The following is a 27,515-nucleotide window of genomic DNA, read 5'->3' as shown; positions in this document are numbered from 1 at the left end:
AGGCTAGGGACACCATTCCTTTCCCATCCTGGCTAATAACCATAATGGACTTAACTTCCATGAATTTATCCAGTTCTCTTTTAAACCCTGTTATAGTTCTAGCCTTCAAAACATCCTCAGGCAAGGAATTCCACAGGTTGACTGTGCACTGTGTGAAGAACTTCTTTTTATTTGTTTTAAACCTGCTGCCCATTAATTTCATTCGGTGGCCCCTAGTTCTTATATTATGGGAACACGTAAATAACTTTTCCTTATTCACTTTCTCCACATCACTGTTGATTTTATATACCTCTATCATATTCCCCCTTAGTCTCTTCTTTTCCAAGCTGAAAAGTCCTAACCTCTTTAACCTCTCCTCATATGGGCCCCTTTCCAAACCCCTAATCATTTTAGTTGCCCTTCTCTGAACCTTTTCTAATGCCAGTACATTTGCACGCAGTATTCAAGATGTGGGTGTACCATGATTTATATAGGAAAAAAGATATTCTCCATCTTATTCTCTGTCCCTTTTTAATGATTCCAACATCCTATTTGCTTTTTGACTGCTGCTGCAACACTGTGTGGACGTCTTCAGAGAACTATCCACGATGACTCCAAGATCTTTTTCCTGATTAGTTGTAGCTAAATTAGCCCCCATCATATTGTATGTATAGTTGGGTTTTTTTTTCCGGTGCACATTACTTTACATTTATCTACATTAAATTTAATTGCCATTTTGTTGCAAATCACTCAGTTTTGTGAGATCTTTTGAAGTTCTTCACAGTTTGCTTTGGTCTTAACTATCATGAGCAATTTAGTATCATCGCAAACTTTGCACCTCAATTTTTACCCTTTCTCCGGATCATTTATGAATAAGTTGAACAGGATGGTCCTAGGACTGACCTGGGGAACCAGTAGTTATCCCTCTCCATTCGGAAAATTTACCAATTTATTCCTACCCTTTGTTCCTGTCTTTTAACCAGTTCTCAGTCCATGAAAGGATCTTCCCTCTTATCCCATGACAACTTAATTAACGTAAGGCCTTTGTGAGAGACCTTGTCAAAGACTTCTGGAATCTAAGTACACTATGTCCACTGGATCCCTGTTGTCCACATGTTTGTTGACCCTTCAAAGACCTCTAATAGAGTAGTAAGACATGATTTCCTTTACAGAAACCATGTTGACTTTTGCCCAACATTTATGTTCTTCTATGTGTCTGACAATTTTTTTCTTTACTATTGTTTCAACTAATTTGCCTGGTACTGATGTTAGACTTACTGGTCTGTAATTGCCGGATACCTCTAGAGCCTTTTAAAATATTGGTGTTACATTAGCTATCTTCCAGTCACTGGCACAGAAGCCAATTTAAAGACAAGTTACCAACCATGATCAATAGTTCTGCAGTTTCACATTTGAGTTTTTTCAGAACTCTTGGTAAATGCCATCTGGTCTGGTGACTTGTACTGTCAAGTTTATCAATTAATTCCAAAAACTCCTCTAGTGACACCTAAATCTGTGACAATTCCTCAGATTGGTCACTTACAAAGATGGCTCAGGTTGGGAATCTCCTAACATCTCTAGCCATGAAGACTGAAGCAAAGAATTCATTAGTTTCTCTTCAATGACTTTATCGTCTTTAAGCGCTCCTTTTGTATCTCGATCGTCCAGGAGCCCTATGGTTGTTTAGCAGGCTTCCTGCTTCTGATGTACTTGAAAAACATTTTATTATTACCTTTTGCGTTTTTGGGTAGCTGTCTTCAACTCCTTTTTGGCTTTTCTTATACATTTTACACTTAATTTGCAGTGTTTATTCTCCTTTCTATTTACCTCACTAGGATTTGACTTCACTTTCTAAAAGATGCCTTTTATGTCTTTGGTTCTTTTTACATGATTGTTAAGCCACAGTGGCTCCTTTTTAGTTCTTTTATTTTCTTTTTAATTTTGGGTATACATTTAAGTTGGGCCTCTATTATGGTGTCTTTGAAAAGTGTCCATGCAGCTTGCAGGGATTTCACTCTAGTCACTGTACCTTTTAATTTCCGTTTAACTAACCCCCTCATTTTTGCATAGTTCCGCTTTCTGAAATTAAATCCCACATTGTTGGGCTGTTGAGGTGTTCTTCCCACCACAGGAATGTTAAATGGTGTTATATTATGGTCACTATTTCCAAGTCCTGTTATAGTTACCTCTTGGACCTGCTCCTGCGCTCCACTCAGGACTAAATCGAGAGTTGCCTCTCACCTTGTGGGTTCCCGTACCAGCTGCTCCAAGAAGCAGTCATTTAAAGTCTCAAGGAATTTTGTCTCTGCATTTCTTCATGAGGTCACATGTTTCCAGTCAATATGGGGTTAATTGAAATCCACCACTATTATCGAGTTCTTAATTTTGATAGCCTCTCTAATCTCTCTTAGCATTTCATCATCATGATTTACCAGAGCAATACAATATCAGTGGAACTACATAAACCACATACGCCTCAGCATTTAAAACTCCAAGTTTTATTGGGGTCATTAAGCTGTCCACAGATCCTCATCCTTTTAAAAACTGGGTGATAATTAATGGTTCTTCATTCCATTGTTAAATATAGTGGCATCTTCAGGTAGAAGGGTTATAGTTGGTACATTGTAGGATGTCAGAATTAAGGAATATGTTTGTGCCGAGGAGACCCAGAAACACAAAGGGCACATTGTTGAGCAATACTGATACTCTGTCTATACATCAAAGGCAGTATTTGGCTCAATATTTGAGATATTTTGCTGTGCTCAAACTTAGGGGTTTACATTTAAAATAACCAATTGCAACATGCAGTGTATAAACCCCCCCCCCCAAATTTTCGGATGTTTAACTCTACAGTGAAGTTTGGATGCACATGTACAGGTAAGTACAGTCTGTGTATGGACAAATGACCATTTACGTACAGTATCTAGAACATTTGATCTGTACTCCTGTTGACTATGCAAAGCAGGCATACAAATATATACATGTATTTCTGTGCTGAAGTTTCTGAAAATCTTGTCTTACAGCCAGATTTTCAAATGCAGGTGTCTAATGTTAAGTGCATACCTAAGTGGCCAGAATTTCACAGGTACCAAGCACCCAATGAGCTTTAGAGGGAGCAGAAGGTGTTCAGCAACTCTGAAAATCAGGTCACTGAGGATGCTAAATATGGATTTGGGTGCCTCGCTTTAGGTTCTTTAAGCTCATATGTCTCACTAAGCATTAGGGTTGCCAACTTTCTAATGGCACAAAACTGAACACCCTTGTCTCGCCCTCTGCCCTGCCCTGATGTCCCGCCCTGCCCTGCCCCTTTTTTGAGGCCCTAACCCCATTCACTCACTCTAGCTCCCCTCTCTCCATCACTTGCTCTCCCCGACCCTCACTCACTTTCACTGGGCTGGAGCAGGGGATTAGGGTGTGGGCTGTAGTGAGTGGGTGCGGGTTTTAGGGTGGGGCCAGAAATGAGGGGTTCAGGCTGCAGAAGGGGGCTCTGGGCTGGGGGGGAGGGGTGGGGTGAAGGCTCATGGAGGGGTTCAGGCTGCGGTAGTGGGTTGGGGTGTGGGAGGGGGTGTGGGTTCTGGGAGTTAGGATGCGAGAGGGGGTTCTGACCTGGGGCAGGAGGCTCGGGGTGCAGGCTCTGGTTGGGCAGCACTTACCTCAGGTGGGTCACGGTTGGCAGTGCAGCGTGGCTAAGGCAGGTTCCCTGCCTCCCCTGGAAGGTGTGGCCAGGCGACTCTGCATGGTGCTTGCTATCCGCATCCACAGGTGCCACCCCTGCAGCTCCCATTGGCTGCAATTCCTGGCCAGTGGAAGCTGTGAAGTGGCGGAGGCAGCACGTGGAGCTTCCCTGACCACCCCAGCACCTAGGGGCTGGACAAGCCGGCCGCTTTTGGGGAGCTGCACAGAGCCAGGTGATGCAGGGAGCCTTTCTTAGCCATGCTGAGCCACTGTCCGGACTTGTAACCGCCCGGTCAGCAGTGCTGACCAAAGTTCCCTTTTTGACTGGGCTTTCCAGTCGAAAACCGGACGCCTGGCAACCCTACTAATGTGGTTGTGAGTGCTAATGCTAGTGTTGTGTAAGAGTAATAAACAGACAAATATATAGGTATTGATCACATTTATGTACCATGGCCTATGTCTAAGACTCTATATTGATAAATCTAACAGTGATCTAATGGGATTTTTTCCTAAGTAAAGCAAATTTTAGAGTCCCAATAGGCTGTCACCATATTCTATGGCCACTTATCTGATATTACTAGATATTGGCAGGGGTACCATGTATACAATATGCTATTAGTCTATATATTAACATACTGATTCTATTTTGGTACTTTAATTAGTTGTCGTCCTACAACAACCACTGTCCTTACCCCAAATGGGGGGCATTTTGTTTAAATAGATTAAATCCCATCTTGAACTGTGATTCTTTCTCCAATTATTGTTAACACTACTGAAGTGCTTAGGTCCAGAAGCTGTGGGCCAGAGAATTCTGACTCTCACCTCTGTGTTGTTCTCCTGTGCATGGCTCTTGTTCCTGAGCTCAGTATGAGAACTAGGATTTGGGCCTTAATGAATGAATGGTCTGTTACATTTATTGTAGACAGAGATGAACTTCTTAAGAGCTTTCATATCTGACTCTTACTGTATATACTCATTCATTAGCCTGTTTGTTTATAAGCCGAACCCCCAAAATGGATATGTGGAAATAGCAAAAACTGTATGACCCCCTCATAAGCCAACCCTATATTTCGGAGGTTGGAAAACTTTAGCTCCCGGCTCATCAGGGTAAGCGGCTGGTGGATCGGGATGTTTTGTTTACTTGGAGCGTCTGCAGGCATGGAGCCCCTCAGTTCCCTGTGGCCACAGTTCACCATTCCCAGCCAATGGGAACTGCGGGAAGTGGCGCATCGCCGTTGGCTTGGACCGGCGAACTGGGGCCAGTGGGAGCCGCGATCAGCCGAATCTGTGGACACGGCAGGTAATCAAAGCAACCCGGCCTGCTAGAGTGCTTACCCTGGCGGGCTGCGTGCCACAAGTTGACGATCCCTGTATTAGATATTCAATTAAATGATTCCTTAGAGTTTTAAATCACCAGATTTTGGTGTAGACCTGTTTATAAGCCGACCCCCGCTCTTTGATGTGTCACTTTTTTATCAAAAATATTCAGCTTATGAACGAGTATATACGGTAATTTTTTTCTAGGCAATTCCATTTTTCCTCTTTTCCTCAGAGTTCTTGGCTATTTTATTCAGTGCTCATACTCAGGAGCAGTACAGATTTGGGTTACTTTCTCATCTTTTTAACAACTGATGTACACACGCAGTGCTTTGCCCATCACTTGAAGAATATACTGTCCTCCTTCTCACCTTATTCCACTTGTAGAGTGTCAGCCTTTTTGTTTATTTCGAATTTATTTCTTAATTCATTGCTTTTATTGCTACAAAGAAGGAGGTTGAGGTCACCTGCACTGCCATATGTGTTCAGTCTGCTTCAGCTGGCTCAGACTCCCTACTGCTGCCTGACCTTTCTAGGGGAGTGATAAAAAGAGTCAAAGAATTGGCTGAGAAATGTAATGAGTGCAAAAGAGCTTGGAACACGTAACACATGCATTGAAAACCGTACTTGTTAATTCCTTGAACCATGGTTAAGATCTAATTAAAGATGAATAACTGAGGTTGCAGGCAACCAGTTTTGCCCACCCTCCGTCCTGCCCACATACAAACTGTAGAAAGGTCAATTGAAACATATTGTCTGCTGTTAATGCATTTCAGACAGTTAAACTTACAAATTACCAGTGTTCACACATTCAGCAATCATGAGAGATGTGTAGACATGTATAGAAAAGCATCATAATAATGAATAATGCTATCTTCCTCACTGGCTTGCCAGAAGTATAGAAATACAGCACCAGATCTGGAAGGCCTCACTCAGTTTTTAGACAGGCAAAATTGCTGTTGACCTCAGTGGGAGTTTTGCTTGAGTATGGATAGAGTAGGGGCTTCAAGGTTCATCCCTCAATAAATATCACAAGAGCTATATGTATTTTGCTACTTCCACGTTTGGGATTAATTTATGCTTTATAGGTGCTGGCCAGAATTGAGAGTGGAGCAATGGTGATCTATTCCTGTAGGAGCTTCAACAGACATACTGTCTCCTGACACTCCCCTGTGTACAATGGGGTTACATCCACTGCCACACACCTTAAGGAGTGAAGCATAAACTCTCCTTCATGGATATCCAGTTCTACTGGCTGATTACAGAGTGCGTTGTGGCCATGGAGTGAATGTGTATTGGTTAGGGCTGTTCTGACCATGGAATTCCTCTTGAATTCATTGACTTGTCATCTCCTATTATATCACATGCAACATTCTTCAGGCTCTTGTATAATCTTGTCTCCATCTATAGAACATATCTGCTCTCATTTCTCCACAGAATCCTTTGATGCCCTACACTCCTCACAATGCTCTCTTCTTATTGCCTTCTTCATGTCCTTGACCCACACATGACTTTGTGCTAAGATGATGCTCCCTTTGTTGAATCAGTCTCCCTCCCTCTCCCAGTCTCACTCCATGGCCAAGCACGCTCTGTCTTGCTCTTCGATTCCTTCATGCAAAGTCACTGATTCTAAAAATCTGTTTTCTAATAACTCCTATGTTCACCCTTACCTGAACTATTGTCTCATGTATTGTCTCTGGTGTTTTTGCCTTGTATAACTAATCCTGTAAGCTACTTGGTATAGGTGATTTGTCAGAATTTGTGTGTGTGTAAACCACCATGTACATTTACTCCAAGACATAGGGTGATTTGTAATAGTTATGAAAAGAGTAACGTTAATACATGTTGTAGTCACTGAGCTGCTATTTCAAGTAAGAAATGCATCATATCGTCTTTCTAAATATTCTTCATCTTTTTCAGTTTAAATATTTCACATCATTCATAGCTTCATATCCAAGTACTTTACAATTTTAATAATTTCCATATGTCCCATATAACGTTCTATGGCTCTTCTGTAGATGTTACCTAATTCAATTTAGAACCATCCTAGAAGCATTGTCTGTTACTCTATATGCATCATCTATCTATAGATGTGCTTTTTGTATGTTTTTTCCCGAATAAATAATCATTTGCTGTAGCACAAAGAGAAAGCAAGAATAACTATGGTAAAGATTACACCCTGAAGAATAAAACCAGAGGGAAGAGAAAACGTTGTAAAATGTCTGAACAGATTGAACTGCAGCTGTTGTTGAAAATACTCTGATAAATGCCTGCTATTTTTCTTGATGCTTAACTTGAGATATGATTATTCTGTCTCTGCAGACTGTGACTGAGAAACACAAGCTGAATGTACCTGAGACGATGACTGAGGTCCTGGATGTTTCAGATGAGGAAGGTGAGCAACTTAAATTCCCTTGTTTAGTGTCTTTTACGCCATTACAGTATAGAATTAAGCTGCTTCAATTCTTGAAATAGTGTGCTGTTTAAAGGCCTTGATTTAATGCCTTTTTGGTTACAAGATTTGAATAGAAGCATTAAAGATGACCCCAATCCAGAAACCCTGGATCCAAACTCCAGTATCAGATCCAAACTTCTTTGTATGTTTGTAATGGTCTGAACTAAATAGAAATCTAAACACTTCCAAATGTGGGAGTTTAAAATTCATATATAAAGCTTTTCCAAAGGTGCGCCTGCCCACTATAAAGAGAGGTTTGAGGCTCTGAACATTTTGGATCAGATCCACCTGTATCCAGATATGCATATCACAGAAATAGATAGGGATCTTTGTTTAATTGGAAACATTTAGGTAAAGATGCATATGTCTGAAGGAGATGAAGCTGTTACCTTGAAGGCCTTTTGGCACTTTCTGAACACAGATTCATAGGCCATGACATAAAGTAATTACACACTGATACCACTGGCACCGTTCCAGATTTAACCCCACGTGTTGACTCGAGGTGTATGTTACATCACTTAAATTTCACAGATTTTTTTTAGGATTAAGCTATCTGGGATTATTACCTTTGGGCAGTTTATACTGAATAGAAATAAGCAAAGTAGCTTTGGGGGATACATTTTTAATAGTTTTATGAAAGAACAGTTGACAAATTTCAAATACTGTGACTTCTCAACTAATGATGCATCTACATACAGGTTATAATAATGGATTAGCTTATCTTTCTTTTTCTATCTGAAATGCTGAATAATTCTATAGCAATAATATTTTATGCATGGCATATCTGCTGGTTCTTATTATTTGATGGGGATTGTCCTGATGGTGAATGTCTAAGGGGTTTAGGAACCTAAATTACAATTTTAAAAGTGACTTAGGTCCTTGAAAGATTAAGACTCATAGAAAATCAATAGGATTGGGGCTCCTAAGTGCCTAGATCCCCTTTTGAGATGGGTTATAGGCTGTTAAATCACTTAGGCAATTTTTAAAATTTATCCTGCCTCTTGATTTCTTTTGTTAATTTGCCCATGTTTAACAAAACAGAAGGCCAGAAATCAACAAGCATTCAAATCTATATGCAGTCAAGAATATGTTAGGCTTTTCTCCAATGTAATCAGTGCAGTTATATCTCTAGGGCCTGACTCTGCCAACTTTATTCCCTTTGAGCAGCACTTTACTCCTTGAACAATCTGAATGGGACTACTCATGGGTGACAAAATAAGGCCTTTAATAATTACAGCATTATATTTATATTTTTCTATCCTCTTTGTTCATGTAAGCTACCATTTAATCCTCTTTTAATCTGCATAGCACAGCATGGCTTTCCACTGCTGTATCTGGAGGAGCTAACTACTGGGTATCTCATTTTCTCAAGCTAACTTGTATGTTGTGCAGCCTTTAAACACTCTGATGATGAACGCCTCAGTGATGGGGAAGCATATAGTGGCACAGGTGCTGTTAGAAGGAATTCTTGGAGTAAGACATAAAAAACTTTTCTGTTTCTGTTTAATTTGGTTGTATATATTTATTTTTGTGCTGAGATGATCTGAATCTGTATAATCTGGATGCCTAACACTGATCCATGTTGTTACTTTTGAGAGCATGTCTGTATGTATTTTTCTGTATGAAGAAGCCAAAAAACCCAAAGGCAATTTTACCTGTACCATTAAATATTTGATAGCACTTATTGTGGCCTTTTGGCATGCCTAGTTCCCTCCAGATTATTATTTTAATCTGGGTTTTCTTGTCACCAGCTGACAAATAGAGTTTATCAAAAAGCTAGCAGACTGGAAATCAACCCTACTCTGCATCTCCTTGCAGGGCATAGATACTGTACTAAGCATTTATGTCAATACTGCTGATTGCTGAGCAGAATGGTCACAATGATTGCACTTCATGTCACCCTGCTTATAAAATCCATTCTTGGGGGCAAAATCGTTTTGGGTGGTATGGAAGTTTGTCATTATGGGTGGTGACTATAAGAGGAAATTAAAGTATCAGGAGGCCAGAAGACAGAGACCTTGTATTAGAGAGACCGAGCCTTTTCATAATTGTGGACTGTCTGTAAGAGACTATAGCAGTAAGATTCCTGCAAATCTTGCCCTTAGGTGTATTACAGTGACAAGATATATTTCTGAATAAATAAATGTGACACATTAAATATTCTAACTTTAATCATATAGTTAAAAAGTTGAATATAACAGGAATACTTGAGCAAGTTAATATTTTAGAGCCCCACTGTGGAGCCTATTCAGTGGAGGAGTTAGTTATTTGGTATTTTCCCTGTGAAGCAGTGGTTTTGTTTATAACTAATACTACATTAACAATATCATATTCATATATGAATAATAATTCAAATGCAATATCTGATGTCAATGATGTAAAATCAAAAGAGCTATCTCGTCCATTTACCTCCCTGGATTGTTTCCTGGAGAATGTTTCCTATTTTTCAGATTTTAAATGTCTCAGTGATGGGGCTAGGCTTCTGCTCTATGTGTGTCCATTGGCCTCCCACTTGGTCTTTGGTAATTTTCACCCAGTAGTTTGCACATTTATCAGGAAGAGTCCTACTGGGGATCTTTTACTATTGAGAATGTCTGCAAGAGTTTGGTGCTGAGGGCAACATTGTTATTCACATAGACGCAGTAGGGTTGGTATTTTGTGTTTGTGTGTTAAACTGGTTTCTGTTCATTGTTAAATGAACATTGTTTGTATCATGTATTTTTAAGCACCAGAAATATGTGGTTGATGTTGTATAAAACAGAGAGAAAGATGGAAATGCAGACAAGTCTGATGTGATGACACTCAGATGAGTCACCATCAATAGATTTGGCAGGAAGAGTGAATGTTAGGCAAGATTTGAATGAATAAAAGTAGTCATCTTTTGCATCAGAAGGCCAGGCAGTTCCAAAATCAGGCTACCATGGCAGAAAATAAGAAGTCATGAGTGGAAGATAGAATGTGGAATGAACAGAAAGGGAGTGGTGAGCGGAAGGCACTGAAGGTGCAAAGGGAGTGACAGATGGAAACTTTTGAAGATGATGAGAATGCTGTACATCAAATAACAAATCCCACTGCATTACCACAAAGGGCCCCATTACATAGACCTGCACAGGCAAAATATCCATTGGCATCAGTGCGTGTTTACCTGCCTCACAAGCTTAATATCAGGGCCTAAGACTTTTTGTCACAACCCAGATTGAAATCAAGTATGTTACATAATAGAATTGCAATCTAAAATAAGGACTGCTTAAAGATTAATATTAGTTGCTCCATATTTATCATCAGCATTATTTATTTAGCGCCGACAATATGATCAGTGCTGTACAAACTACAGAAATAGAGAGTCACTTTCTAGAAGTTCAGACAGATCAAGGCCCCCCTGATCCTGGAAATACTTAGGTATGTGCTTAATGTTATATGTAATGTTACTCATAACTGTAAAGTGAACCTTGTGCATAAGCTTTTGCAGGGCTGGGTCCTTAAAGACAAATATTAATGACAAGACATACTAGACAACTGTGAAGAGAGAACTTTTTTCCCTTCAGATAATTGATAAGTAATGTCATTATTACCATGCAGCCATTACTTATGTTGTTTTTGCCCTACTTAGAGTAATAATAATTATAATAAAATACTTAGCACTTATTTTCATGCTATATATGTTTAAAGATTTCCATGGACAGTAATTAATTTATACTCCTTTGGGAGAGAGAGATTTTAACTGTTGTCATTCCCATTGTATAGATAGGGGAACTGAGGCTGAGAAGTATAAGAACTTACCCAAGGAACTGCATTGAGTTTGTGTCCAAGAAAGCAACCTCCAATTCTCAATTCTGTTTCCACTGGAATAGATCATGGCATCATTTTGTATTTTGACATTGATTAAATAAAGTTCATTTTTGTTTGAGGAAAGGGAATAAGAAAATGTAAAAGGCTGGGGCATGGGTTTTTTATATTTGTAGAAGAAATAGTCCCAGAAATCAGCCTGAGAATAACAACACCCAAAGGGGAATAATCATTATAAAATAAATCCCAAGTGTTTACTGTCTAACAAATTACAAAAGATCCTATCCCATCTTTGCTTTAGAAATAAAGTTGTGTTGTCACTGTATCATTCTTTTAAACACCAACAAATACTAGTCATCTAAAGAAGAGGATTCATTAGGATAATGAATTTGCTAAAGTATTGCTGAAAACAGAAATAGCTTAATCATATAGGCTGAAAGTAACATATGTCTTCTACATATATATGTACCATAATATGTATTAAATTGCTACATGTTTTAATCACTAAAGGCCAGATTGTTCCATCTGTACTCACACAGAGTAGTAGTCCCTTACTCTCAAGTAGTCCTATGGATTTCAGACTTACTCAAAGTAGTAATAACCATGTGAGAGTGGGGTTTCATATCCCTTCATGAACATGGATTAGTGATAAAGTGATTTCATGTAATCTGTAGAATTAACTCATCATTGAAACACAAGAAAAATGTTACTTTAGATTTCATAAAACAGCTCAGAGTTAATCCATAACCTGTTCCTTCAGATTCCTGATTAAAAGAAGAGTGGCTTACTAGGAATTTATAAACTGAAAATCCTATTTCACATAAGAGAAAGGCACCAATAATAAAAGTTTCTTCATTTGTTTTTGTAGCATATAGTAAACTTGAGAGTGTGAAATATTCAAACTGTTTAATGAACATGGCTCAAATATTGCCATAGGCAAGAACAGTTGACAAGAGCTAATGAAATATTACTGTTTTGTTTAGGCAGTGAAGTGAGAATCGGCAAATCTGGGTCTTATTCCAGGATCTTCCACTGACCTGTTTGTGTGACTTTGGGGAAGTCACTTCACTTTCTTGTGCCTCAGTTTCCCCATCTGTAAATTGGGAATAATGATACATTCGTTTATATGGCACTTATAGATCTATAGATTTAAAGTTCTATGTAGGAGCAATATTATACATAGATTCATATATTTCAAGGCCAGAAGGGACCATTGTGATCATCTAATCTGACCTCCTGTATAACACAGGCCATAGAACTTCCCAAAAATAATTCCTTTTGAAATAAAGCATATTATTTAAAAATTGCCACTGATAGAGAATCCACTACAACCCTTGGTAGATTGTTCAAATGGTTGATTGTTCTCAGTGTTAAAATTTTTCATTGTATTTCCAGTCTGAATTTGTCTAGCTTCAACTTCCAGCAATTGGATTTTGTTATACCTTGGTCTGCTAGATTGAAGAGACCTTTACCAAATATTTGTCCCCCATTTACAAACTGTGATCTCGTCACCCCTAAACTTTCTCTTTGTTAAACTAAATAGATTGAACTCCTTAAGTCTATTACTAAAAGGCATAGTTTTTAATCCTTTAATCATTCTTGTAGCCCTTCTCTGAGCTCTCTCCAATTTATCAACATCGTTCTTGAATTGTGGACACCAGAACTGGATGCAGTATTGCAGTAGTAGTCACACCAATGCCAAATATGGTGGTGAAATAACTTCTCTGCCCTTGCTCAGGATTGCCCTATTTATGCCTCCAGGGATTGCATTAGTCAATTTGTCTACAGTGTTGCACTGGGAACTCATATTGAGCTGATTATCCACCATGACATCCAAATCTTTTTCAGAGTCACTGCTTCCCAGGATAGAGTCCCTCATCTTGAAAGTATAGCCTACACTCTCTGTTCCTAGATGTATACATTTACATTTAGCCATATTAAAACACAGTGTTTACTTTAGCCCACCTTACCAAGTGATCCAGATAGCTCTGTATCAATGATATTATTTTATCATTATTATTATTATTATTGATATTATTATTATTGATATTATCTTCATTATTTACCAGTCCTCCAATCTTTGTGTCACTTGCAAACTTTATCAATGATGATTTATGTACTCTTGCAGGTCATTGCTAAAAATGTTAAACGGCGTAGGATCAAGAACTGATTCCTGTGGGAACCCACTAGAAGCACTCCCATTCAGTGATGATTCCTGTACAGTTACGTTTTGAGACCCATTAGTTAGCCAATTTTTAACCCAATTAATGCATTCCATGTAAATTTTGTGCTCTAGTTTTTTAATCAAAACGTCATGTGGTACCCAAGTCAAATGCCTTGGAGAAATCTAAGTATATTACATCAGCGCAATTACCTTTATCTATCAAACTTATATTCACATCAAAAATTGAAATAATCAAATGTTAGTTTGATTATGACATGATTATTATAATTATATAATAAAATGCTGTAGGTAGAGAGGAATATTCCTTATTCAAAATGCATTATGGCTGCATCTGCCTAGAATTGCATTGTAATAACCGTATTGAAAGGTTGCCTACTACCTTCTATAACCTTTTGGGTAAGCAATGCTAAAATGCTGCTTTGTAGCATCTTATCAAGAATGTTCATCAGTGAATCACATCAGATGTTCAAGTGCCTTCTATAGCTGCCTTAAAGTAGTGAGAGTATTATTTGGTTATGCGTAGGCTTGGCAGAATTTGATTTTTACTTTTTTATCATATCAGTGTTTTTTTCTATTATTGACTTAAATTTTCAGAGTTGTGGGAAATTGTGGAGTGGGTCAGACATTGGGGACAGTCCGACAAAAATTACTTAATGACAATAGATACTGAGATTCAAATAGGTAAAGCTTTATATCCATTAAAACACAACTTTTCAACATCTCACATCAGAATATACAAAATACATATCCTTAAACTCTGATAAGTTCTCAAGTAGTATTTTTCTTAGTGTGCCTATCTGTAAATTTTGATTATCATTAATGGAAATGTTTTTTCAAAGGTTTTTGTGTGTGTGGAGAAACTGACGTACTAATAAAAATCTAATCTTTCCAAGCGTAGTTAATGTGTGTGAGAAAGAAGTTGGGCAGACTAGTCTGGGCTAAATTCACTGCTGACATAAGGCCACGCAACTCCATTGAAGTTGTGTATTACGTAGTGGAAAATACAAGGCCTTCCAAAATTATCTAATAGCAGGAGCTGGAGGATGTAGAACCTTGGTTAGACTGAAGAAACACAATTTATAAATACTTCATTATACTTTAAAGCCACATGGCCAAATTCTGCTGTTGCATTATACCGTTGTAAATCCAGAAAACTCGCACTGAAATGAATGCACTTACCCTGGATTTACTGTTTTATAACTGAGAACAAGATTTGGCTAAATGTATGTAGCCACGTATGGATGACTTACAGAAGCAGATCAAAAGCTATATGTCAAAAGCCGAGAGAGAGAGAGAGAAATGTACATTCATAGGAAGTATTTGGTAGGCACATTAAAGCTAATTCCTAAAATCTTATTGACAGGAAGGGAACAAGAATATAATAATACCTTTCTTCTGTGCATGCTGTGATAGGCATGGGAAACCAGCAGAGAAATTTAGCCAGTATCTCCCCCTTGTTTCAAAATGATCTCCACGCTCTAGATTTCACTCTGGCTGTGAAAGAAAAAAATGGTTAGCTATTAAATGATCTCTTGCTTGGCCCTATTGAGACAGAGCTATTTGTATTAAAGTGCAGTACTCTGTATAAATGGCTTTGTTGGGTTCCATGTTTATAGTCTCTTAATGATTTCCATGTCCAATGATTGTTTTTTTTCTATGTGCCAGATGTGCAAACTCAGTTGTAAATTTGAAAGTCAGGATGTATTCTTTCTTTCTTTGTTTCTTTCTTTGTTTCTTTCTTTCTGCCATCAGAATTTTTTTGACGTCTGAAGCAGATGATCTATCTCTCTTCCATAGTTGCATTTGCTCTGCATTGCTAAGACAAGCCAAAAATAATAACTAGATTTGGTTGAAAAATTTTCATTGAATCTTTTTTCTGACAGAAAATGGCTTTTTGACAAAATAGAAATCTGTGTGAACATTTTTCAGGTTTTCATCAAAAAACTTGAAGCTGGATTTTTTTTAACAGACGTCTTTTTACTAGCTTTACGTATTTCTTGTTAATAATGGATATTTGGGGATTTTGAAAAAAATTAGGTTATTTGGCTTTTTTCTCACACTCCCCGCACCCCTGCTCAAAAAATAAAAAATCTTGACAGAAACTAATAGTTTTCATTTTCTTCAAAAAATTTCTCAGAAAAATAGAAACCTTCCCTGACAATCTTTAGTAATAACAATATATGTTGGCCAGTAAAATCAGCAGGCGTGACTGAAAACCCAAGAAGCACATTTATTGGTCCTGCTTTGAGCAGGGGTTGGACTAGATGACCTACTGAGGTCCCTTCCAACCCTGATATTCTGTGATTCTATAATTTTTTGCATAAGAAAGTGTTGGTTTTCCGTAGGTGTTTTGCAGAGCAAAAACTCACTTTAAAGTCAAAAATGAATACTCTGCTCTTTTGTAAATGGTCTCACTGAATCTTCATTTAGTGGAAAAGGTAGCAATAAGAAAAGGTTGGAGAATGATTAGGAGGCACTTATGACATACTGTATACCTTTAAAATCGTTGTAACAGATGTCCTTACCAGCAATTCAGGAAATGGAATTATTTTTTCCACAGGATCTAGCAGGACCTGATTATATATAAACATAATTGTCTGATGAAGCAACCTGCTAGTTCTTTTTCTTTCTAAACCAAGATCAGAACATTTCAGGAAGGGGCATGATTTCTGTTGAGTCTTACCCATCTGAAAAACATCTTTGAAATCCATCTTTAAAGAACAGTAATGGTCAGAAATTATTTCCACTCTCCACAAGCTTTAGAATGTACTTTTTTTTTATCTTTCCTGCATGGCTATTCACAAGTTGTTTTTACATTGACATTAATAATCTTAATGGCAGGTTCTCTGGATGCTAACAGTGCCATAAGTCATTAACAGTTAATGTAAATCCCACAAGTCATTAGAACATGATCACTGTGTTTAAATAGAGTATCATGGATGTTTTTTCTTTACTCTCCTGTGAATGATAATTTCAGAGCATTTTAGCATGTAACATTTTATTATTTTTTTTATTCAGGCAAAGTTGCAATACGATATTAATATATTACATCATACATTATTTATTCAGGATCAGGTTCATATTCAAAGAACCTGGCTAAAGATATTGGATTGCTGGCTGGGGAGCTGTCTTCCTTTGAGTACACTAAAAAGGATCACTACATTTCTAAATACCTATCCCCTTTTTGGTGCTTCTCTTCTGTAGTATTTAAAGAAAGGTGTTGAGTGAAAGACAGACATGCATTTATCTATCCTATTGAACTTAGAAGGACAAATAATACAATACTTTGTACCACTGAGCTCAAGGCAAAGAACCATTTCTTTCCTTCCACCCTAGTACCCACAATATTGTTGTCAGTGACTGTATTTGGGTTATAGATGGCCCAGTTAATCCAAGCAGTCTCTACTCTGTGGCTGGCATGAGTTCCGCATGTTATGATAAAAATTCTTGTTTTGTGGATAAAATCAATGAGATTTGGAGTGAGCTGTTTCCATCCATATGGGCAGAGCAGTATTCTGGTGGGACGCATCTTCTCTCAGTGACCCTTTCCCCACATGAGTTTCTTTTTAAGATATTCGTTGCCCAAAATCTATGTTTAGGATCTGTTCTCTCACTCTGCTTGGAGCCACGCAAAGCAGTTACTAACACCTGAGGCTTCTACTGACTGAATGACCCAGGGGGATGAGAGACATGGAACAGACATGTAGTAGAACAGGAACTTTTGGTGCTTGGGAGCAACTTTACATGAGCTCTCTACTGTTGACAGCCCCCTGCTGTAGCACTTTATTCCCCTTTTGGCATTGTACAGTAGATCTACTTTGGATTTGTCAGCCTGCCATTCAGTCAGCATCCATTACTTATCAAGGCTTCTATGGCATGGAGGGTTGTGAATATTTTATTTCTGGTTCACATCCTAAAGAGACAGTGTTTATTCTCTGTCAGGGGACAGCTTGACCACCTGCCAAACACTAGAATTCACTTTACAGTGCTCTAATTCAGGATGAGACACATCTCAGTCATCCTCCCCTTCTCAGAATCCCAGGAGGGCAGATTAATGCCAGTGCACTTGATTACACTCTCCTCACCAGACAGTGGGGACACTGCAGACTTTCCATTTCATTTGCTTTATTTCCTGTCTTTCTGTCAGTGCTTCTCTGAGCGACATATAGCTGACGTGATGTGATGTGCATCCATGATCAAGTAGCTGTAGAATATTTGGGGTTTCAACTGACTGAAGATGCAAAAATCTACAGCTGTGTTATGGCAATTATATTCATTCGCTAAATCCATTGTAGTGCAGGTAATTATTTAATGGGTGTAATACACTGAGTGGAGCATTGACTCTGGGGAATCAAAGGTTTCCAAACAGATTCTCAGGGGGTGATCTTTAATATACTGGCCATTAAAGATACTTCAGAGTTGAACAAAAAATTCATACTTGCCTTAGCTGCCTCTTCTCCATCTGTTACTTCTAAGATGCAGAGCCCACATAGGAAGCTGTACAGCATCCTGTGGACCTTACCAACATATAACAAGGGAAAACAATGTTTTTGGCAAACTAACATAAGTGTATTTAGCTTTAAGAGCTTACATTAAAAACAGTTTTTGGCAGCTTTTTGCATAGTCCTCTTTCTTTCTCTTTTTTAATTTATCCCTTTGGCTTTCTTTAATAAAAATACTGTGGGAAAATGACTGGAAGAACAGTTCTTCAGCAATTGTCTTCCACAGTAGAGTTATGTTGCTGTGATGAGTTAGAGCTGTCCTACTGCATTAAAAGCAATACCATATCCCCCCTAATGAGCTGATTTATAGAGTGAATTTCCTGGATAGCATGGAGAAAATTACACAGAGCCCCACTCCTGGCTGAAGATGTGGGCATAATGACCAGAGCACCATAATGAAAATACATTCCTAGCTGATCTGTCTTATTTTAAAAGGCTTAATTAAACATTTCTCCCAGAGCCATAATTCCCAAACTAAGAACTGTATGTGGCTTCCCAAATTCTGCTCTCCATATAATGATATGTTGCACTTACAGTTTCTTTCATTTGAGGATCTCAAAGTGCTTTTTTGATGGTTAATTGATTTAAGCCACACTTCAAGGTAGGAAAGTATCCACCCCCATTTTAGAGTTACATATAAGGAGTTTCAGTGTAATTGGGTAGTTTGCCCTGTCACTCAGTAAGTCATCAGAAGAGTTAGGAATTAGAATATAGGATTCTTCCCATTCCCAGTCTCCTACTCTAACAGCTAGACAGTATTGCCTCCATGTTCAGCAGGGCTTGCCAGGGAAGGCCAGAGAACTATGATCTCTACACATGGCCAGCCTCTCTTACCAGTCTATTCACTGATAGCCACGTAATGCTGGTGACTGAACATGTGAAATCACCAGTATAAAGATTATTTTTGTTTTAATAAGACCCACAAGTGATTAGCAAACATTTTACTTTTTATTCTAGACCAATCAATGACCAAATCTAGTCCCAAAGCACTGTCAAGATGTTTCCCCTATGGCTTATAGAAGCTCCCTTAGCAACTTGAAATTGAAATCTGTTGCCTTATTTTTTAAAAAGTATTGTGATATAGCCGGTTTACAGGGACATGATGCTGGCTGCTTCTGGGAGTGGCACAGGGCCAGGGCAGGGAGGGAGCCTGCCATGCCGCAGGGCTGGGCTGTAGTTTTCCTCCCCTGGGCCTATAACAATGATTGGCAATGGGATTTCCCTTCATTCCTCCACCTCTGAACAGACAGAAATCTCCTAGCAACTGCATTTTGAGAGCTGATCTTTGCATCTAATGTGATCTGCCCCTTTACCACCATGATGTCAACTCCTCACCACTTTTAATATTACCAAGGACACCAGCACAAGTATCTACTGCTGGCTACTCTTCCTAGGTTAAGCCAGCTACCATCTTGCTCCTCCACTGTGGTAGGGTGTCTCTCTGCAAGTCCTGGAGAGTTCATCAGACTGCTAGTATTATTATAATTATGTATTATTTTATTTATTTGTAATTAAATAGTGTTCAGAGGCCACAGTCAGAATGAGGGTCTTACTGGATTAGTCATGAACAAGTGCATCTGCTGATTGTAACAGTATTGATCTCACGTGAGGAGAGAGAATCTCTCAAGTAATCAAGGCCACAATTTAGGGCTTTAGCTGTGAAAGCTAACCCATTGAGCTCCTCCTACAAGTTAGTAGGCAGCCAGCACAGATCATGAAGCTTCAGTGTCAACTGTTCTGTGCATCATGATTTGCTTATTAAGTGGTGTAAATTAAATGTTGTTAATTTGACAGGTAACATGATGACACAACTTAACAGAAAATGCTAGTAGGTCAGATTAATTATTTCTAACATGATAAAAGAGGGCAGGTTTTTATATTGCTACAAAACTACCATCTGAGGTGATTTTTCTGTGTAAATGCACTCATGATCACCTGAACATCAAGCTCTCCCGAGTCTGTCTTTTTGTATGTTTTTGTGTATCACAATGAGACATCAGTCCTGATTGTGGCCCAGGGATGTTACTATATATATTAATAATAATGACGTGTAAGATGGAATGTCTGTTTGTTACATACAGTTAAGTAACTCTCTCTGCATGCCTGTAATCCTCCTGCAATGAATTAACACATTCAGGTAACCTCAACTGTATGAGAAGTTGCTTTAAGTTAATATATAGACTGTAGTTAGATTTGATAAATAATATGTATTTGCTTATACTCTAGGCCACAGTATTCTTTCATTGCTATTAAGGGCATGTTTACAGTGTCCCGCAGTTCCAAAAGCTAGACTATGGGGGTGTATGAATAGCATTACACACTAAAATGCTGTGCAGTTGATCCCCCGTATGGTGTTGCGGGCATAAACGAAAAGGTTCCTACTCACATTAATGTAATCCTGTTTGTAGAGGACTACTTTAATGCGAATTAGAAACCTTTTTTTTCATGCCCGCAGCATCCACACAGGGGAATTACAGCGCAGAACTCTGGGTCCTACTGCTATTCACACCTCCACAGTCTAGCTGTTGGAACAGTGGAATAGAGTAGACCTCTTCAGTGTTGTGATAAAAGAGATGGGATGACTCAAGGCATTGGTAACGGTGCCTTTCCCGGCACTGCTTCAAGGATAGGCTAAGCCAGCAGTGTTATAACTGTCCATTGGTCATTGTGAAATGTGTTAATGGTCTCATTACAGTTCACAGTGGACAGGTGTCCACATCACCCTAAACAATTAGTACTAATTGGTACCACTATTGGCAGTTGCAGCTCAGACACCAAAGTTTGAATGGGTCATTTTTTGAAAGGGATGCTAGTGAGATGAAAGCTGGTAAGGTTTTGCCTTTGTTTCCATTATAGATGGAATGCTTGGCATGATCGTAAGTTTTCATTTTATTTGAAAAATCATTTGAAATTCCTTTTAAACAGTTTTCCCTTGATATCTTCCACGTATCTTTAAATAAGTCCTGTGGTTTATATTGTCACATTCTCAGGAAACATTGTTTGAAAAAAGACAGGAAATATGCAACAATTAAATGCATTCTCTTGTTTTCTGTGAAACAATGCCCAGTCTCATTTTCTTTCAGTATTACGGATGGAATTTTAGAAGGCTTTGAAGTTACCCTTTAAAGATTTAGATGTGTATATAGATTAGATAGAGCTAGACAGATTATTAAAAAAGCTGATTTTATTTGTTTTTGGATGTCAAATTTTCAGATGTTTTTACTTAACAGCTGGAAATAATGCTTGACCAAGCTAGAAAAGTTCAACTGAAATCAAATGTTAATCTCTTTATGAAAACAAATACCAGCATTTCTGTATTTATGATTAAACAGTATTCATTTAGCCTGCTGTCCTAGTTAAATTGAGCAGAAAAGATGACACATTATCCTGAGTATAGACGTTAACAATAATACATTGTCATTATATTTTCCTCTCTTGTTTGCCTTTGCTAAACTAATCAGATTTGCATATTTGGACTGCATATCATAGAGGCATCCAAACGAAGGCCCCTGGCAACTTCACTAGAGCTCAAAGAAAATTTGCAGAATACAGAGCACGTAAGAGTGCTGTCTCCTTTGATATAAAGTAGTTTCTGGAATGCTGCAGTGCTGCTTCTCAAGCTGAGCAAATCAAGGTGGAGCATCACAGCTAGGACTCATGATTTTTGCAGGTCCTATCTCAGCATCAGAGTTGCCGTCTGCTTCATTTGATGCTGGTGCAGCTCTGAAATGAGAAAACCTGGAAACTTCTGTGATTTGTGGACTGCAATTACTGGTGAGGGTCACATGGTAGATCTCTGTGGCTTGCATTTAACACACAGGGACACACTGTAGTTATGGAATGCCATACTAAGGAGTTGGGAAAGAGGATGGGAAGACATCAGGTTAAATGAATATTCTCACTGAGGCTAGGATAAACCATTCTCTCCAATATGGAGATGGTTCACACTGGAAATGTATAAAGAAATGGGAGGAAACTTCCACGTGTCACGTAGAGATGTAAGTTCAGTGATGATGAATTTCCTGAGAAAAACAAGTTATTACTTCATTCATGCATTCTGTGTGAGGGACCCTACTTTCCCCACCTCAATTGGTCCCAAAAGCACAAATTTATTCACCTTCAGAACATGTTGTAAGGTCCATCTGTTTACCTAGCCTTTGGGAGAGAAATGGGCATGGTAATGGCCGATACTTGAGGTAATAGGGGCTAATTTAGGTTTTGATTTTACCTTTGGTGAACTATTTTCTTGTTCATACTGGTTCATTTTTCCACCATCAGTGTGATTGTATTTCCAATTTATGGCAAATGGGCATGGAGCTTCTGAGTATCAGTTGCCATGTTTTAAAAATTAGACTCTTACAGGTGACCATGCAAGGATGTTTGTTTTCAAGAGTGACACAATGTCCTTTGGAGTGCAGTTTGAATGTCTGAGAATTCAAATGAGGACTGACTTGCACCTGTCAGTCACAGTGACAAAAAAATGTACCTTTCTGAGTTGAAACCAACAGTTTGCAATCAAAAGAGAAATTTTCTCAGCATCCACTGTCAGTCCAAGCATCTAATGTAGCTGTGGATAAAAGCATTGTCACACTCTCTGGAGTGGCTCACGACACTGAGTGCCTATTTCAGGGCAGACTGTCAGAAGCAGGGTCAACAACCTGCACCGGTGATATGTTCTATAATTAGATTTCACCAAATCAGTAACCAATGTTACTACAGTAGTCTTAAAATGGAGTCACAGACAGTCTCCTTAAACACGTCAGTCTATCTGGCCACCCAGGGAAGCTGGACTATGTGACAAATGATCACTTTGACACCAAAAATCACAAAATATTCTGGTTTCACCCAGTCCCAAGAGAACAGTCACTCACCCAGGTAGATTTACATCCTAGACCTCACTCCAAAGACGATGCTGGTAACCCATTCGATAGTAAACTAACCAAACATTAGATAAGAACAAGGAATGAGAGTTATTGAGAAGTTAAAGCAGATAAAAATATATGTACAGGTGAATCATAGTCTATAACTGTAGTCCCCAAACTGTGGGGCACCTCCCTCTGAGGGACACAGAGGAATGTTCAGGGGGGCAGACAACAGAGCCAAGGCCAGGGCCAGCCTCTATGGGGGCAGGACGGCGGAAGGGAGCATCACACTTCCAGCCCTGCTCTGTCCCCAGATAAGCTATGCCTCTAGCCTCGCTCCTCCCCCAACCCTGGTCTGTCCCCAGTCCTGTTCCAATTCCAGGTCCAGCTCCTCCCTCCCTCTTCCTCCCCAGCCCAGCTCTGACCCCAGCTGTTGCTCCACTCTTTCCGCAGCCCAGCTCTGCCCTCTTTTCCTCTCTGCCCCATGACCAGCTCTGCCTGTAGTCCCAGCTCGTCCCCCAGTTCCACCCCCAGCTCTGTCTTCAGCCCAAGCTCCACTGCTGAGGAAGCCTTGGCTGTACCATAATGAGGGGCTGGGGAAGGTCATGGATGGATTCCATTACTGGTAAGGGAGGGTGCAAAAGTTTGAGCACCATTGGTCTATGATTTCAAAAGGTCTCAGAGATGTAGTAGTCTCCCAGTTTCCCAAAAGTCTGTTAGGGCTACACAAAGGAATTTTGGGATATCTATCTGCTCATTCAGGTATTCCGCCCTGCTAGAATCCAAACAGTTCAGAGATAAATTTTTCCTCTGTCCATACTTAAAGTTTCTTCTCATAGAAAAACAAGTTGACAGTTCTAACCAAGTCTGCTCTTTCTTTGATGATGGAGAGAGGGGAATGCATTTAGGGTCTTTGGTCATGATACACAATGACCATTTGCTTTGCAAAGCACAATAATTAGCACCTTCCTGTTACTGTCCTTCATTTGCTTTACATGGCTTCTTTCTGTTCGGTGAGTCACTTAGATATAGGGTATATACAGTGTCAGTGTGTGCTACTACATTCTAACAGTATTCAGATAAGTGATAACTGTGCATGCAACATCCCATTGGTTTTCGTGAGGTTTAAACACCAACCGCATTCGAATCTATTTAACATCCACTTTGAGCTATACCAATACACAAGTGAATTGGCCTGGCTTCCAGCTGTGAGTTTGTCAGGTTTTCAGCTGACACCTAGGTAGCTGGCTGGCACCAGCATTACAGGAACCAAACTAAAAGATAATCTGCAGAATCATATAGAAATTAGTCCTTCAAAAAATCCGTGCAGTGGCAAAAAATGGAGGACAAAAATTGATTGCTTACTCACCTTGGTTTTGATTTGGTTTTTATCCTGCTTGTTGTGCCAGTTTTGTCAGTGTATTTAATTGCTCATAATTTGCAGTGCTGTGTGTGTGGGAATTACCTTCCAATTATTTGTGCCATCCCACTGACATGCTACCCCAATCTGTAAATAATGTTGGACTTGTGAGTTTACTGATCTCTGTGAATTGTGTTTGTGTTGTGTTTCAAGGTGATGACACAATGACTGGAGATGGGGGAGAATACCTCAGGCCAGAGGACTTGAAAGAACTAGGTGATGACTCTTTGCCCAGCAGTCAGTTCCTAGATGGTATGAGCTATCTGAGGTACAGCTTGGAGGGAGGCCGATCTGACAGGTATTTTACCTGAAAATTATATGTTTGTATGATGAGTTAGAGCATAATTTTGTTGAATAGTTAAGCTCTCTGCACAGACCTTCTCAATGTCTTTAATTCAAAATAGCTATGTGATATACCTATTCTTTCTCATTTCAATAATTATTGTCACTTCTTAGAAGAAAGATGTAGTCAAAAGAAAGTCATTGGAAGAAAACTATCAGGAACCAAATACATTTGGTATGGGGGGAAAAAAGATTTTACAACTGCAGGTGACCTAATTCTCTTATACACTAATACTGTACATGGTCCTAACATCCCAAAGGGCTTAAGGAAAAGTCTGTCCATGATTCACGGTAGAGCATTAATCAAGGGCATGGTTTGAGAATAAAAGCAATGTTGTAGCCACACGAAGGAGGAGTGATATTGGCTATGTGGTAGAGTCACTTAGTTCTCCTAACCTCCAGTTAGCACAGAGCAGGTCGCTCAGAATCAGGGGATGGTTGGCTGAGATATTTTAGTGCTTAAGAAGCATACTCCTTTCTAGCATGTTTTACCAACCACAGCACAGAAGAACCCTCACTGGGGCTATCTGGCACAGATGGGTGGTGTTGCTAGTGTGCGCTAATGCTTAGGGAAGTGCACCATTATATTGTAAAACCAAAATCAAAAAGAGTAATAGCCCTTTACACTTCAAAAAGGCGTATTGTAATTCACACCAAGTCAGTGTCATCTACATTACAATACAGGGTACAGTTTTCAAACTTTGGTATTTAACTAGTGAGCATAAATGCATAATCAGGTCTCCAAACTGCCAGATAGATATCTACATTTCTAAGTCAGAGTCAAGTGCCCAAAGAGGGAAATGAGTGTCCAAGATTAGGCATCCACGTTTGAAAATTACAATGTCTAGTATAAATTGCTCATGTCATTTCCAGATTTAGTGCATTCAGAGGTGGTATTTCTTTAAATAATGTTTGTCAAGATTTTAGCCACACAAAATTGCAACCCAGGCCGCTGTCCAATGTAGTATATTATTCCAGCACCAAACAGGATCCGATCCAAAGCCCAGTGAAATCAGTAGAGTTGTTTCAGTTGACTTCAATGGGCTTAGGATCACTCTTGGAACAAAAGAAGCCAGAAAATTACTCAGATTGTATCACAAGATATCTAAAACCCTAAGCATTTAGGCCTTCCAAACTTGGAGCCTTTGCTGCTCCAGTAAATCCAATGAATCCTACAACACAGTGGTTAAAAAAAATCAAAAAGCATTAACAATAATCTGGTGGTGGTGATGATACTGATTTTTTTTTCTTTTTGATTTTCAATGAGTTGTGTAAGAAGGCTCACATAGATTAATGCTGGGCTAGATTCAGTTTTCATTTATGTTAGTGTAAATCTTGAGCACATGCATAGATTTCAGGGGATTTACACTAGAATATCTGAGACAAAAATCTGGTCCACAGTTTGCAATATGAAAATTATTTTACTGTCTTGTATCGGATCTGTTTAAACTGAAATGCAGCAAAAAGACATCCAGAAAGAAGAATCAAACAAAAATGTGCATTTTCCCAGGTCCATCTTTCCACTTCTCTTTCACTAATGTGGTAGGGTCATATTCATGGGAATCATCAGCAAAACTACCTAAATAAAGTTGCTTTGCTGCAGTACCTGAATCAGAGACAATGCAATGCAATAGAGATTTCATTTTTTCTGCTGTAACAAATGCAACACAGTAAATCATGTAAGCAGCCCATTTCCATGTATTATTATGCATTTAAAATTATATTTTAAAAGCTTATATTTTTCTTTTGTAACCATATTCTCTGTTTATTATTCCTCTCTCCCCATCATTCTTTCTAATATGCTTTCATTAGCACTATGCCCAGGTAGGTATTACACAGCATGTAAACAATGTAATCCCCAGTACACTCGTGCAACACCAATCACTATTCATCCATTTTGCAGGCCTGCTGATGGATCTAGGAGACTTATGTACTGGAGTTGTTATTTTCACAGGGCGAAATGAATGGCATTGCTATTGGAGTTAGTTATATTCTCAGACAAGTAGCATATAATGATCTGTCAGCTAACCTAGGTTCAGGAAAGGCCCAGGTTTGTGATTCAGCATATGACCTCGACTCCTCAACTTAACTCAAATGTATCTGCCATGTCAGATGGGAAAGATTTTCTATCTATAAGTGGGGCTCTATTAGGAAATGTTTCCAAGACTGGTTTATATAAAGTTGCAGGGGGCTCAAGGAATTTTCACAGAGTGCTCAGGCAACAGAAGACATTTTGTATTTCCCACACCAGATGTTACCTGTGGTAAATGCTACATTTATCCTCTTAATTGGTCACTAATGGGGTGAATAGAGTCCCGGTGATCCAGTGCATCCTGCAGTGGTGAATTTGGCAACATTATCTGAACCACCCATACAGAGAGTCTATGTTTTAGCAGATTTCCTAGAGTATATTGTCTCTTATTTAGTGTAACTTTATGTGACAATATTCTAAAAGCCTAAAAAAATAATTAGCGTACGTGTCTCTTAATCATCTCTGTTCAACACCGCTCCCTGTTAATAGTGAGGTCCTGGTTGCCATAAGCACCCCTGCTTCTAGTTATACACGACTTGGTGTACCTCAGCACCAGATGCTTTAGCAAACGGTTGTTCCTTATGTATGCAACTGATATAATCCACAGAACATGAGCAATGCCGTCTCAATATTTGTCTTAAACAAAATTTTAATAGAAATGTTATACTCCTAATTCCTCACACACCTCAGTCACATTTGTGTAACTATCACGTCTCTTGATAATATCCATACCTTCAATGTACTGGGCCTGTATTTATGAACATATACCATTCACTGGGCATGTTGTGCGCAAATTGTAATAGTAATGCCTCCTGACGATAGGAGAATGAGGACCAAATCACTGCAGGATGTCTATGTTACAGCTAGGAGCCTCCCAACATAGGTAGACAAACTCATGCTAGCGGGCCTTCGACAAATGCTCTACAAATAACAGCATGGATATTGTGGCTCCAGTGGAGA

The 27,515-nt window shown here is 39.0% G+C and overlaps 1 protein-coding gene across 23 annotated transcripts in view; it reads left to right on the top strand.

The window, feature by feature from the left end:
- ANK2 (ankyrin 2) overlaps positions 1 to 27,515 on the top strand; it is a 638,506-nt gene that overhangs the window by 526,117 nt on the left and 84,874 nt on the right. For all 23 annotated transcript variants that reach the window (XM_075066172.1, XM_075066174.1, XM_075066175.1 and 20 more), the window contains 2 exons: positions 7,294 to 7,366; positions 24,335 to 24,479. In XM_075066172.1, coding sequence (XP_074922273.1) covers positions 7,294 to 7,366; positions 24,335 to 24,479 — 218 coding nt within the window. The remainder of the gene's footprint in view (positions 1 to 7,293; positions 7,367 to 24,334; positions 24,480 to 27,515) is intronic.

The sequence above is a fragment of the Chelonoidis abingdonii genome, chromosome 5 (genome assembly GCF_003597395.2).
Source record: "Chelonoidis abingdonii isolate Lonesome George chromosome 5, CheloAbing_2.0, whole genome shotgun sequence".
In the NCBI taxonomy this organism is placed as follows: Eukaryota; Metazoa; Chordata; order Testudines; family Testudinidae; genus Chelonoidis; species Chelonoidis abingdonii.
The sequence above is the reverse complement of the archived record's forward strand: the minus strand, read 5'-3'. Positions and strand labels throughout refer to the sequence as shown.